The 14,030-nt window shown below is 38.1% G+C and overlaps 1 protein-coding gene across 1 annotated transcript; it reads left to right on the forward strand.

Moving 5' to 3' along the window:
- The first annotated feature begins 1,343 nt into the window (after positions 1–1,343).
- On the forward strand, positions 1,344–4,172 carry LOC115079686 (protocadherin gamma-B4-like). The gene has a single exon (XM_029583438.1). The coding sequence runs from the start codon at positions 1,731–1,733 to the stop codon at positions 4,170–4,172; it is 2,442 nt and encodes an 813-aa protein (XP_029439298.1). The 5' UTR covers positions 1,344–1,730.
- Positions 4,173–14,030: the final 9,858 nt, after the last annotated feature.

The raw sequence follows: 14,030 nt of genomic DNA on the forward strand, positions 1-14,030 counted from the left end.
CTAAAGGCTAGAGGATGAAATTAAAGAAAAGAGTGCATGGCATAATTGGGGGTAACTTGCTGGTGTGGCAACAATTACTACCCTTAACAAATAACAGTATCCTGGCTTAATGCAGCTCCATCATTGCTCTCTGCTTCAACAGCAGTGGGAAAATGGGAATTGGATTCAGACAGCAACCAACGAGAACCCCGACTTTGTAGTTTGGAGAAAAAATAAACATGGGGGTAATTTGCTGATGCGACTTTTACTACTCTTATTCATTAAGCCTGATACTTTTGATGCAGCTCCATCATTGCTCTCTGCTTCCATGGCAGGAGTTAGGGAAAATTGGATTCAGACAGCATCCAAGGGCCCTGATTTTTACGGTCTAGGAAACTGATAAGCATGAGGATAACCTGCACAGGGCAGCAGATACTGGCATAAGCTTACTGGGCAGACTGAGTGGATCATTTGGTCCTTTTCTGCCATCATTTCTCTGTTTCTCTGTTTCTATAAGGGCAACTAACATTTTTGTTATGAAAGTAAACTAAAGGGGAAAAAGAGGCCACCATGGTTTTCTAAAGAAGTAGCTGAAAAGGTAAGGAAAAAATGGTTAGTGTTTATAAAGTAAGAGATCACAAAAAAAAAAAAGAGACATCTGGAAAAGTTAAGAGAAGCTGGGAGAGTAGTCAGGAAAGCAAAGAAACAAATGAAAAAAAAAGCAAACGTGAAAAGGAGGAGGAGGTGGTGGAGGCAAGAACAGTAGTTGGATTCAAGAAAACATGAGATAAGCACAGAGGATCTCTAAGAGAGTGGTTGGGATTATAAAGCTGAGCAATTAATGTGGATGAGCAGACTAGATAGGCCCTATGCTCTTTTTCTGCACCTCTTTCTGTTTCTCTGAAGAATCCTATAATTCTCATTTGAATGATGAATATGATTCAGGTACTAAGGATAAAATTATAAGATTCCTTGTACATAGATCCTGAAATAACTTTTTAGTAGGCTCCTAAAATACTACCCAAGGCACCCATCAGCTTGCTTAAGTAGGTGAAAAATTAAAACTGTTTAAATTTTTGGTTATCAGAGCAGAAACTACTCTTTAGTTTGGAACCAAAAACTAGCTTGGGTCGATTATGTAGTAGATAGATATTATGACAACTATATTTGAGCTATTTTCATTTAGTCACAATATATCAAGAAAACATCGGTTCTAAAGATTTTTTTTTTTTTAAAGAAAATATCACTTGCTTTTATATGTACACTACATGAGACAAGTTTGGAAGGAATAAAAATACAATTCTTAGAGGAATCCTGGAATACCTTTTTTTTTCTTTACAGTAAGATTCATGCAATTATGCATCTGCTGTATTGCAGAGTGAAGTTTATGTTCAATCTGTTCTCAAACGCTGGCAGTCTTAGCATAAGATCCGTTCAGCTCCGTTGCAATTCATAGGTTGAGACGCAGTGTGCCGCTGTTGGCCAATGCGGAGCGAGAGCCGACAAATGAGATCCACTGAGCCTCCTGCAATGTTACTTGTGCAGTGCAGATCGGAGAAGAAACAGCAGAGAGGTTTTGGCAGCATTTCGCTAGCAGGAGTAATCCTCCTTAAATTCTCATCAATATCACAACGAGAAGGATTGCATTTGTTTCTCGGGATACTGGCTTTCAGTTATCTCGAAAATTTTCGAATGCTATATGTTCACGAAACAATTTAAACCGGAAAATTAGCAATTTGACGAGGGCAAGAATGGAAATCAGAACCGGAAACATCAACCACGGACATAGACGGCAAGTACCGCTTACCTTCCTATTCTTGTGGCTATGTCAGGCAGCTTCTGGACAAATTTATTACTCAATTATTGAAGAAATGAAGAAGGGTTCTTTAGTGGGAAATATCATTAAAGACTTGGGTTTGAACATACAGGAATCGTCAGATCGGAAACTCCGTGTTGTTTCTGCTATAAAGAAGCAATATTTCACAGTGAATTTAGAAACCGGGAATTTGCACGTAAACGAAAGGATAGACAGGGAGGAAATGTGTGGAGATGCACCCGAATGCTTTATAAGTTTCGAAACAGTTGTTGAAAATCCTTTGAATGTTTTCCACGTCAAAGTCGCAATACAGGATATTAATGACAATCCGCCAAGTTTCTTGAAAAATGCCGTTGACTTGGAAATAAGTGAGTCCACTTTACCAGGTGCGCGCTTTGTTCTAGGCTATGCTCGAGATCCAGATGTTGGTATTTATTCTCTACAGAATTATCAACTCATTCCCACTCAACATTTTATCTTGGAAGAAAAAGAGAGCAGTGATGGTAATAGATATGCCGAAATGGTGCTAGAGAAACCTTTAGATCGTGAAAAGCAGAGTGCCCATCACCTACTTTTGATAGCATCTGATGGCGGAGATCCAGTCCAAACTGGCACCATTCAAATTAACATTATTGTTACTGATGCTAATGATAATGCACCGATATTCAATGAAGAAGTCTACAAAATCAGCCTAAAAGAAAATATCCCAAAAGACTCGTTAGTGTTTCAACTAAAAGCCAGTGACAAAGATGAAGGATCCAATGCACAAATAACCTACTCTTTTATCAATATACAGCACAATGCTCGTGATACGTTTATTCTCAACCCTGAAAATGGTGAAATCAAACTCAAACAATTCTTGGATTTTGAGAAAACAAAGAGCTATAAAATGGTGGTAGAAGCAAAAGATGGTGGAGGTCTGGTTTCCCATTGTAAACTTCAAATAGATATTATTGACGTGAATGACAATGCCCCAGAGATAACGCTCACATCGGTCTCAAGTCCAGTTCCCGAAGACTCTCCTCCTGGTACAGTTATAGCATTAATTAATGTCCATGACCGTGATACAGCAGAAAATAAAGAGATTAGCTGTCATATAAAAAATGATGTTCCTTTTAAATTGCTGTCTTCTGCTAGTCAATACTATAAACTCCTTACAACAGATATCCTGGATAGAGAAAAGAACTCAGAGTATAATATTACAATTGTGGCCAAAGACAATGGTTCTCCTCCTCTGTTCAGTAGTTCAACTATCCGATTAGAAATATCTGATGTCAATGATAATCCACCTGTTTTTTATCAAGCTTCCTATATTGCTTATGTTCAAGAAAATAATTCGCCAGGTGCCTCTGTCTACAAGGTAAACGCTTCAGATGTCGACTGGGATCAAAACTCCCTAATTACTTATTCCATACTTAACCACGACCTTGATCGGATACCTATATCCTCCTATGTTTCTATCAATTCACAAACTGGAGTTATTTATGCTCAACGCTCATTTGACTATGAACAGTTCAGGGAGTTTCAGTTCCAAGTAAAGGTAGAAGACAACGGAATCCCAGCTCTCAGTAGCAATGTAACCGTTAAAGTGTTTATTCTAGATCAAAATGACAATGCGCCTCAAATCCTGTACCCTTCACTTGGATCCGATGGGTCTGCCATGTTCGAGATGGTTCCGCCTTCTTCTGGTCAAGGCTTTTTGGTGACTAAAGTAGTAGCGGTGGATGCTGATTCTGGACACAATGCATGGCTTTCCTACTATCTGATCCAGATCCAAGATCCTACAATATTTAGCATTGAACATCATAGTGGTGAAATTAGGACGACCCGTTACTTTGTGGACGGAGATGCTGTGAAGCAGAAATTAGTCATTTTGGTGAAGGACAATGGGCATCCTCCTCTTTCAGCTACAGTTACTCTGAGCATTGTATTTGCAGAAACACTTCGAGAGGCTCTTCCAGTACTAAGCAATCAATCTAGTAACTCAGACTACCAATCAAATGTAAACATATATTTAGTAATAGCTCTAGCTTTGATTTCCTTTTTATTACTGTTCACTGTGATGCTAGCAATACTTCTAAAATATAGAAGATCGAAGGGTCCCACAACTTTTGATACACTAAGTACTGATTTTTATTCCCATATTAGCTCACGATTACCATCTAACTATAATGATCAGACATTGGTATTACCCTATCCTTATGAGGTCTGCCTTGCTTTAGATTCGGAAGAAAATGAGTTGACTTTTTCCAAACAAAATCAGCAACCAACAACAGACAGTCTCAGTGCTGCTGATGATTCTGGTATAGGGAATGAGTCTCTGAGAAGAACTCTGGGCACTGAAAATAAGAGACAGGTAAGTCATGTAACCAACTAGGAAATCTTTAGTAACATGTTACCTATTATTGTTTTCAGTAACTTCGATGTTATTTGATTGGAGGGAAAATTAATTTTGCATCCATTATTAAAGCAGAGGACTGAGAGTAGATGTTGGCATTTACTAGCACTGTACTTTAGCAGCATCTTATTGAAATATAATATATTTTTGCATTTTCCTTACAAAGAGTGCCAAATAATTTGAGAAATTTGGAGAGCAAATGCCCAGTCCTTTTGATTCCACTTACTAATTTTGAACTTATAATCAAGTCTTTTTTTCTTGTGTTAGTCATTCTTTCTCCTTTCTTATTTCCCTCCTTGCATATGATGGCATATATTTGGGTTTTACTAAAACTGACCTTGTTTTTAGGAAAGAGAAACATTTTCTTTCCATCTTCCTTTATGCAGATTGAGATAGAACTTGCTAATCCTTGTTGAGTTCTCATTCTATATTTTCTTTTTGTGATATAAATACTCTGCCATCTATCTTCTACCATCTTGTTCTCACTGAGAATTAAAGCCAGTATAATCTAGACATAACATAATTGGATCAAGATAACATTCCTGTATAATGATTTTTTCTGATAATATCTATTGTGTTGTATTTATAATAGTCTTATAGAAGGTGAAAGTGGCAACTCCTTAAACAAATAGTCCAATAACATAAGAACTTGTTGGCAAAGGTCATTGTAAATACACTTACACACATAATTATACAAATTTCCATTCTCTGAAAATACAAATTACTTTAACAAGCAATAAATGTTGGGCCAGATAGCATGGTTCACCATGAATAGGCTCTGACATAGCATTTATTGTTACTATCTTAGGCTTCATTCAATTCCAAAGCACTTTACTTGTCTTGATATTTCTTATTAAATAAGGCCATATAATATAACTAATGGATAACTATACCATACAAATTGATGCTTCGAGGGTATTGCCATACCTAGAAAATACCATGAGCTTAAAAATAAGTAGTTAATTACCCGATAAGGTGGTATTTATGGCTATTTTAGCCTTTTATTGATAATCTGTTTTTAACAATACATAAGAACAGTAAGTTCTTATGTATTGTTTGAGAAGAATAGATGTAGGAGATTATAGGGCACTCTATTCTGTTACTGTAAAACTATAATAATAAGTATATTATATATATTATATTATATAGTTTATATTAGTTTATTATATAGTTTATATTATATTTATATTATTATTTATTATAATTATATTATAATAAGAATAGTGTTGGAATTCAAAAGGTAATGGGACAAACAAAGAGAATCCCTGCTGGCTAGTGAATGGAAATGAAGAAGTGGGGTAACTTTTTTATTGCATGTAAAGTTTACATTTTTGCTTGGGGTAGCCTGCATAGAGCAGCAGTTCCTACTATCTTTAACAGAAGGCTTAAGAGTAGCCCACACAGAGAGGCAGTTGCTAGTACCCTTAACAGAAGGCTTGGGGTATCCTGCATGGAGCAGCAGTTGCTACTACTCTTAACAGAGGGCCTAGGTTAGCCTCCATGGAGAGGCAATTGTTACAACCCTAAAAAAAAATAAATAATAATAATAATAATAATAAACTTACTGGGCAGACTGGATGGACCATTATAGTCTTTTTCTGCTATCAATCACAGGGGGCGGGCCTGTGATCGCTGCTGGTTTCGCACCCAATAGTGCCACCATAGGAGGTGTAGCTATTGGGAGCGAAATAGGCAGCAAAAAGGCACTTACCTTTTCGCTATGCATGCCGTCATCATGGAGTCGGCCCGGGTGATGCCCCATCTCCTCCTCTTCCAGGGCCGACTCCGCCCCCATCTTGGTATCGCATGCGAAAAGTGACATTTCGCGTGCAAAATGTCCCTTACCGTGTGTGATACGCTTGGAAAATGAGACCCTTAGTTACCAGGTTACTATTAAAGAATTTGTAGTCTTTTTTTTTTTCCCAAGGGTGCAGATCTCACAAGAAATCTCCATCAAATCATAATTTTTTCCTAGTGATAAAAGATTCTTTAAATCCACATTCTCTATTTGGGGGGTTATCATTTTCTCCCTCCCTAGTCTAATGATAGTTCTCCCACAAATCCAAAACCTGCAAATATTTTTCAAGAGAGTTATCCTTCTCGTGATCAAGTATAAAACTTCAGAACCCTGAAAATGAGGCATCCATTAAGGAACCTTCTTGTGGCCAACACGAAAAAGGGCTAGATTCTGCTGCCTTAAACCACAATTTATTCTGCTCCTGTACAAGTTTTTTCTTTAAAAGGAAATGCTGCACAAACTACATCTACAGGCAAAATCAAAGCAGAATCAGACATATTGACTATAACACATCAGCAACAAAGTATTACCTGTAACTCAGTCTCCATAACAGGCAAAAAACTAAACTAAACAGTACAATAGAAATAGATTATATTACAACCTCCAGTCCTTATGGAGTTGTCTTCATATTGCTTCACTTATTGTCACAATTTCCTCTTGGATGTTTCTGCCGAGGTTACTCTGCTCTTCTACATTCTTTACTGCCTTCCGGGCCATGCCTGGCAATCACATTGGAGTCACCAGGACACAAATAAAATAATAGGTGGATTTATTGATATACCTTGTTCAGAGTACAGAGTACTGGGAAGTCAGCCAGGCTTCTCATAAGGCTAGAGTAAATCTGAATTTTGCCTCCTTCCCTAAATGCTTGTCACAGCTCAGCTTATATACATTTTTTTTCATTCTATAGGCTTTGTGCTCTGACAATTTTTAGCCCTTCCAACATGCGTCATTAGATTTCTTGTAAATTTCCAGTAACTATTAATTTCCAGTTACCCTACTCCTCCTGCTCCCAACATAGTTCTCTTTCTTAGTTTCATATGTGTGATTGTTCAGTCTTGTTCGGCTTTACCATGGCACCTGTGGTAACACATCATTTATAATGCTACTTGCTGCCATCTTCTTGTTTGTCTTTAAGCAAGACTGCCTTTCTCCATCACCCACATACAAGTTTCCACACACTGGACACAAGATCAAGTTCACACAGGTCACACAGCCTGATCCTCTGTTTCTGTTGTCAGGCAGAGTTTACAGAAGAAAATGACAAAGCTTTAAGAGGGCAATTTTCAAACAGCCTGCTTGGCCACAAAGTCTACAGCTACTTTGTACTCATGCACCTTGTAGATAATTTTCAAAGGAAAACTACATGGGAACTTTCCCTTTGAAAAAGGCCAAAAGTACCCACAATCTTTACACCTGTTTCTTATGAGAGAAAATCCAGCTGAAAAATAACCTGTGTAGATTTGAAAATACAATCTATTTATGTTGTTTCCAACCCCATTCAAAACATATCCCCTGGAAAACTGCCACTTCTAGCTAGAAGTATGCATATTATGAATGCCCATAAATACTTTTACCCGGGCAGAGGAAGGCAATTTTCAGACATTTATTTATTTATTTGCATTGTTACCTGAGTTCCCTAAATGCTCAAAACAGGGAAAGTTTAAAACATTAAAAATAATGAATCCAGTGAACAGTGGAGTTAATATAACAGTCATGATCTCACATAAAATAAAACACAAGTTATATAGACATGCACTAAGCATAACACTCACTAACCCAATTAAAACGACATTTTAAAAAATTACAGTTACTCGGTTTCCTTCATCCTAGTATAAAAAGCTAGCACTGTCTTTCCTCTAATAAACCAATATAGTTAATATAAATCTGTGATATGTCATGAACAGTTACTCCTCTTCAAAGCTGCTTACTACCAAATTTTACATCAATTTTACAAATAAATAATACTCTAAGATTTGGAAAATTAGAATCCAGTAAAATCTCATATTAATAATAAGAATTCTTACAATGCTTATCCCCATTTATAGATAATCAAACATGGTACTTAGGTTAGAAGCATTTATTGGTCTGCAAAATAAAGACAGAGTATTGGGAGGGAAGGGAAAATGACCTGACAGTCACAGTAGGAACTCCTTCTGTTCTCTGCCTGTACATTACCTGTTTATATAGAGATTTTCTTTCTTTGTTTACCAGCTTCCTCTTATCTCAGTACATCATGATAGCTGGATCTGTTTCTTTTCACCATAGCCCACTGTTGCCCCAACATTAGTATCTTTCCTCTTCCCACAAGCTATCTCTCTTCTAGCTGAGTTTTAGCCTTACCATGGTGCCTGTGGTTTTAGCATCATGTCTCTTTTGTCTGGTTGTCAGTTCTCCCCACTGGCAATGTTCCTTAAGAAACACAGCTGCAGTTCTATACATACACAATATGTCTGCTAGAGCTGTTTCTCACTCTGCAGATATACAGAATCCTCATAAACCGCACACCAAATATGATTATTAAAATTCCTGTTAGCTCTCTGTCTATGATTCTACCTGGGTACCATGACATAGGAAGGGTAATTTTCAAAGTTTTATAGGCATATAAGCAGCTGTTTACCTGCATAAAAAGCCAGACTACATGTGGGTACATTTAACTGCACACAAAAGGAGTGAATCAGATAGTGGGGAAAGGCAGATTTAGTTGACATTGTGTGGGGATTTCATTTTTAAATCTGCACACATAGTTCAGCAAGTGCAAAGTTTCCAGCTAGGCCCTGCATTTTCAAAGGCAAAACTCCATGTGGTTTTGAATATATGCTTGCAGGCCAACTAGTACAAGGTAGCTATGGACCTGCATTCATGCTGTGAGATTTCATAATTTCCCCCTAAAACAACTATGTCCATTTACCTGGGTATATTACTATGACTTTGAAAATTGCCTTTCATAGGAAAAGTATACCAAGATTTATATAATATTGAATAGATATTCTACAGTAGAATTTTTTTTTTTTTGCTTTATTTTATTTAAAAAATTCAGTGTTAGAAAATGATTGCCAGTCTAAACACTCACATTAAGTTTATGAATGCATTTTTTCTAGAATCATCAATAGGGATAGAAAGAAAAAGATGTATATATTGCCTGCATAAAAGTCCTAGTTAAAAGAAAAAAAGATAACATAACTTAGGAGAAAAATATACATACAGAGAGTGAGGGCCCAAGGACCAAACCTGGGCATTCTTAAAACCCATAAGGCCAGATTTACATTTTGGGCAAAGTAAGACAAGATAAGTGCAAAAGGTCTGCAAGTCTGTTTTCACAATTTTGAAGTAGTGTAGGTTCAACTGACACCTTCCTCCTAAAAACAGTTAAATACCTTAACCTCCATTCCAGTTTCAGATTTTGTGAATTTAGCCATTTTTAGCACTTTTGAACTAGAACTGAGTGTGCTATACCAGTGATTCAATTAATCTATGAGTCTAACTGTCTTCTGGAGGCATGAAAATTTCCATAAAACATGAACAAACTTGGAGGGAAATCAGAGCATGGGCTGCCTGGCACTTACACTGAAAATTACCCTGGTCCAGTAAATGTGAGGTAACTTTCAATACAGTCAAAGCTTGATTTTCATTTTCTTTGTTTGTGTTGAATATGTCAGTTTCATAGTAAAGTGGATATAACTTATGTGCTGAAATTCTGAGTGTGTTCTTTTTTGAAAAATGATTTCAACATCATCATACTCCAGATTTCAAAATGCCACAGTAAAAACTTAACTCATGCAATATTATAATGTGAACTGAGAAAATGAATATAGTTTAAGTTTGTACCAACAGCTTATTTTTAAAACTGTTCCAAAAAAACATTTACTCGGGTACAAAGAAACAGTACTGAGTTACCATTCCTGAAGCTTAGATTCACTTTGTCCAGGTAAAACTTATATTCAGCACTGTTTGGACAAAGTTAGCCAGGTAAATCTGCAGAGAAAAATACCAGTCCTAAAGTTACCTGGTAAACCTTGCTCTCCTAAATTTATCTGTGTATATTTAGCAGAGCACTTATGTAAGAACCTAAGAACATATGCCATGCAGGATCTGACCAAAAGTCCAACAAGTATATGCTGTCTCCAACAATGACCAATCTGAGTCACAAGTTACCTGGCAGAGAAGACACATTCCTTGAATGGATCAAGGTCTCATCAGGGATAAGCAGTGGTTTTCTCAAGTCTACCTGGCTAATAATGGTTTGTGGATGTTTCCTCCAGGAACTTGTCTATACCCTTTTAATCTGCTATGCTAGATGCCCTGATCACATCATCTGGCAACAAATTTCACAGCTTGATTAAGTACATTCAGAAAGTATTCAGACCCCTTCACTTTTCTGCATTTTGTTATTTTTCAGCCTTATTCTAAAATGGGTAATATGCATTTTTCCCTCCTCAATCTACACAAAAAAATCCTTAATGATAAAGTGAAATTAGATTTGTAAAAATTTGTGCAAATAAATTAAAAGTAAAAAATGGAAATATCACATTTACATAAGTATTCAGACCTTTACTCTGTACTTTGTTGAGGCACCTTTTGCAGGGATTACAACCTCAAGTTTTCTTGAGTATAATGCTATAATCTTGGCACACCTAGGTTTCGGGATTTTCTCCCATTCTTCTCTGCAGATCCTCTCAAACTCTGTCAAGTTGGATGGGGAGTGTTGTTGCACAGCTATTTTCAAATCTCTCAAGAGTTGTTCAATCAGGTTCAAGCCTGGACTCTGGTTGGGCCACTCAAGGACATTCACAGACTTGTCCAGATTCCACTCCTGTGTTGCCTTGGCTGTATGCTTAAGGTTGTTGTACTGTTGGAAGGTAAATCCTCACCCCAGTCTGAGGTCCAGAGTGCTCTGGAGCAGATTTTCACCAAGATCTCTCTGTAATTTGCTCCATTCATCATTTTCTTGATCCTGGTTAATCTCTAAGTTCCTGCAGCTGAAAAATATCCCCACAACATTAAGCTATCACCACCATACTTCACCATAAGGATGGTATTTGCTAGGTGATGAGCAGTGCCTGGTTTCCTCCAGACATGATGCTTGGCATTCAGGCCAAAGATTTCAATCTTGGTTTCATCAGAACAAAGAATCTTGTGTATCATGCTCTGAGAGTCCTTTAAGTGCCTTTTAGCAAACACCAAGCAAGATGTCATGTGCCTTTTACTGAGGAATGGCTTCTGTCTGGCCACTCTACCATAAAGGCCTGATTGGTGGAATGCTACAGAGATGGTTGTCTTCTGGAAAGATCTCCCATCTCCACAGTGGAACTCTAGAACTCTGTCAAAGGGACCATCAGGTTGTTGGTCGCCTCCCTGACCAAGGCCCTTCTCTCCTGATTGCTCAGTTTGGGTGGATGGCCAGCTTTAGAAAGAGCCCTGGTTGTTCTGAACTTCTTCTATTTAAGAATGATGGTAGCTACTGTGATCTTTTGGAATTTCAATGCTGCAGCAATATTTTGTACCCTTCCCCAGATCTGTGCTTTGACACGATCCTATCTTGGAGGGCTACAGACAATTCCTTCAACTTCATGACTTTGATTTTCTCTGACATGCATTGTCAACTGTGAGACTTTATATAGACATGTATGTGCCTTTCCAAATCATGTCTAATCAATTGAATTTACCACAGGTGAACTCCAGTCAAATTGGAGAAACATCTCAATGATGATCAATAGAAATTGGATGCACCTGAGCTCAAATTTAAATGTCAAAGCAAAGGTCTGAATACTTATGTAAATATGATATTTCAGTTTTTTATTTTTAATTAATTTGCACAAATTTCTACAAACTTGATTTCACTTTTCATGATAGGGTATTGTGTGTAGCTTGAGGAGGGAAAAATGTATAGTGTCCATTTTAGAATAATGTAACATAAAAAAATGTGGAAAACTTGAAGGGATCTGAATATGTTCTGAATGCACTATAGAACATTCTCTGATACAATGGGTGAGGCAGTTGTACACTTCTCCCAGAGCGAAGGTTAAAGTTAATGGTAGTTATGGGTCCGAATTTCCAATTGCAACGGGTACCAGGCAAGGTTGCCCCCTGTCTCCGTTACTATTCGCGCTGTTTCTGGAGCCATGCACAACCCGGATATCTTCATCTTCCACCATTAAAGGTCTCCAGATTGGAGATATGTCTTTCAAATTATCTTTGTTTGTGGATGATATTTTGTTTACTTTGGCAGATCCTACTTCCTCCCTCCAAGGGGTAGAAGTTGAACTACAACAGTTTAATAGAGTAGCTGGTTTTAAGGTCAATCTATAAATCTAAACTCCTCAATATAAATTTATCAGATCAAGAGGCCTGTTATAGTAAGAAACATTTTTCCTTCTATTGGGCTAGGACTTCTCTCAAATACATGGCATACGCATAGGACCTTCTCTTTATGACTTATTCTCTCAATTACTCCCCATTGGTCCATATAATTGATAAAGACCTGGAAAATTGGTGGAGATGGACTTTTTCTTGGTTTGGGAGAATTGCAATTACAAAAATGAATATTCATCCTAGATTTTTGTATTTGTTTTCCACCTTACCCATTTATATATCCTTGATACTTTTGCACAGATGGCAGAAAAAGATATTTGATTTTATTTGGTGCAGGAGACCCCCACAGATGGCCAGGCAAGTCCTCTATCTCCCTAAAATACAGGGTGGACTTGGGGTACCTAATCTTTCCCTCTATTATGCAGAAGCCCAATTAAAGGTGTTAGTTGAGCTCAGCTGTACGAAACCCAAAAAGCAATGGGTACGGCTTGAACAAGCAAGTGTCAGGAATACACCTTTGAGAATCATTCCGTGGCACCCACGACATTCCTGGATCTTGATATGCATTATTCCTTGGACTCTCCAAACAACTTTGAAAGTATGGGATCGATGGAGAACTCATTTAGTGGGAGAATTCTTTTATTTTTACCAGACCTCTCTTTATCATAATCAAAACTTCCCTGCTGGTTTCCAGAATAGAGCATTTAAAGTGTGGAGACTGGCTGGCATTCATACAATTGGCCATTTGTTTAGAGGTGGTAGACTGATACCTCTAGACCACTTGACTCAGCGACTTCCCTTGGGCAGGAAGTGTGTTTACTGGTGCAGGGACAGGAGCTGCTAGAACTGGAGTAGCTAGGAATGGAGTTAAAATCACTGGAATAGCTGGGGCTGGGTTGACCTGGAGCAGAACTGTTAAAGCTGATGGAAGCAGAATCACTATGCAAGAACTGAGATCACCATTACAGGAACTGGAGCTGATGGAACCTGGATAGTGTAGATGAGGGAGCCAAAACAAATGACTCATGAGACTGTTTTCCATCAGACACTCTAAGCTGAAGAGCTGAACTGAGTGCCTTCCTCCACGTCAGATGATTAAGACTGGTGCTGATTCAAGTTTTCAGAAATCAGGCCCTGCTCAGTGGAATCTATTTGGCCAGAGCTTGCTGTAATAATGTAGTCAGCCAGTGGTGTGACTCCCAAAGCCAAAAACAGATAGTGCATGAGCAGGGCAATTCTGGAGAGCTCCCACATGAGCAGAGACAAACATCTTCTGCATAAATCAACCACTTTCCCCTTGAGTTGGGCCCTGAGGTGCTGGTGGCTAGCAGGGCTTGATGAGGAAAATAGGAACACAAGGCACACACTAAGGTAATGTAGAACCCAAACCTAGGGACATGAAGGTGCCAAGATAAGCAGGGCAGGATCAATGCAAGAAAACCTGGAAATACAAAGGACTCACAGAAGCAGTGTAGAACTAATGCAGGAGGACTGGAAGTACAAGAAACATGAGGATGAGACCGAGCAGAAACACTGGATGCATGAAGCAAAGTAGGACCAAACATGAACCCTGAATACATGAAGCAATCTAGGAACAAATATAAACAACAAAACATGGGACCAAGCTCAGGCAAAGGGGAGATGGCTGCCAGCAGGAAGTATGGGCCATAGAGCTAGGAGGACTAGCCAGATAATTTCAGGGCACACCAAGGCCCTCTGCAGGTAGG

The sequence above is a fragment of the Rhinatrema bivittatum genome, chromosome 18 (assembly GCF_901001135.1).
Source record: "Rhinatrema bivittatum chromosome 18, aRhiBiv1.1, whole genome shotgun sequence".
In the NCBI taxonomy this organism is placed as follows: domain Eukaryota; kingdom Metazoa; phylum Chordata; class Amphibia; order Gymnophiona; family Rhinatrematidae; genus Rhinatrema; species Rhinatrema bivittatum.

Coding starts and splice junctions, on each gene's coding strand:
- LOC115079686 (XM_029583438.1), top strand. CDS start 1,731: ATGGAAATCAGAACCGGAAACATCAACCACGGACATAGACGGCAAGTA.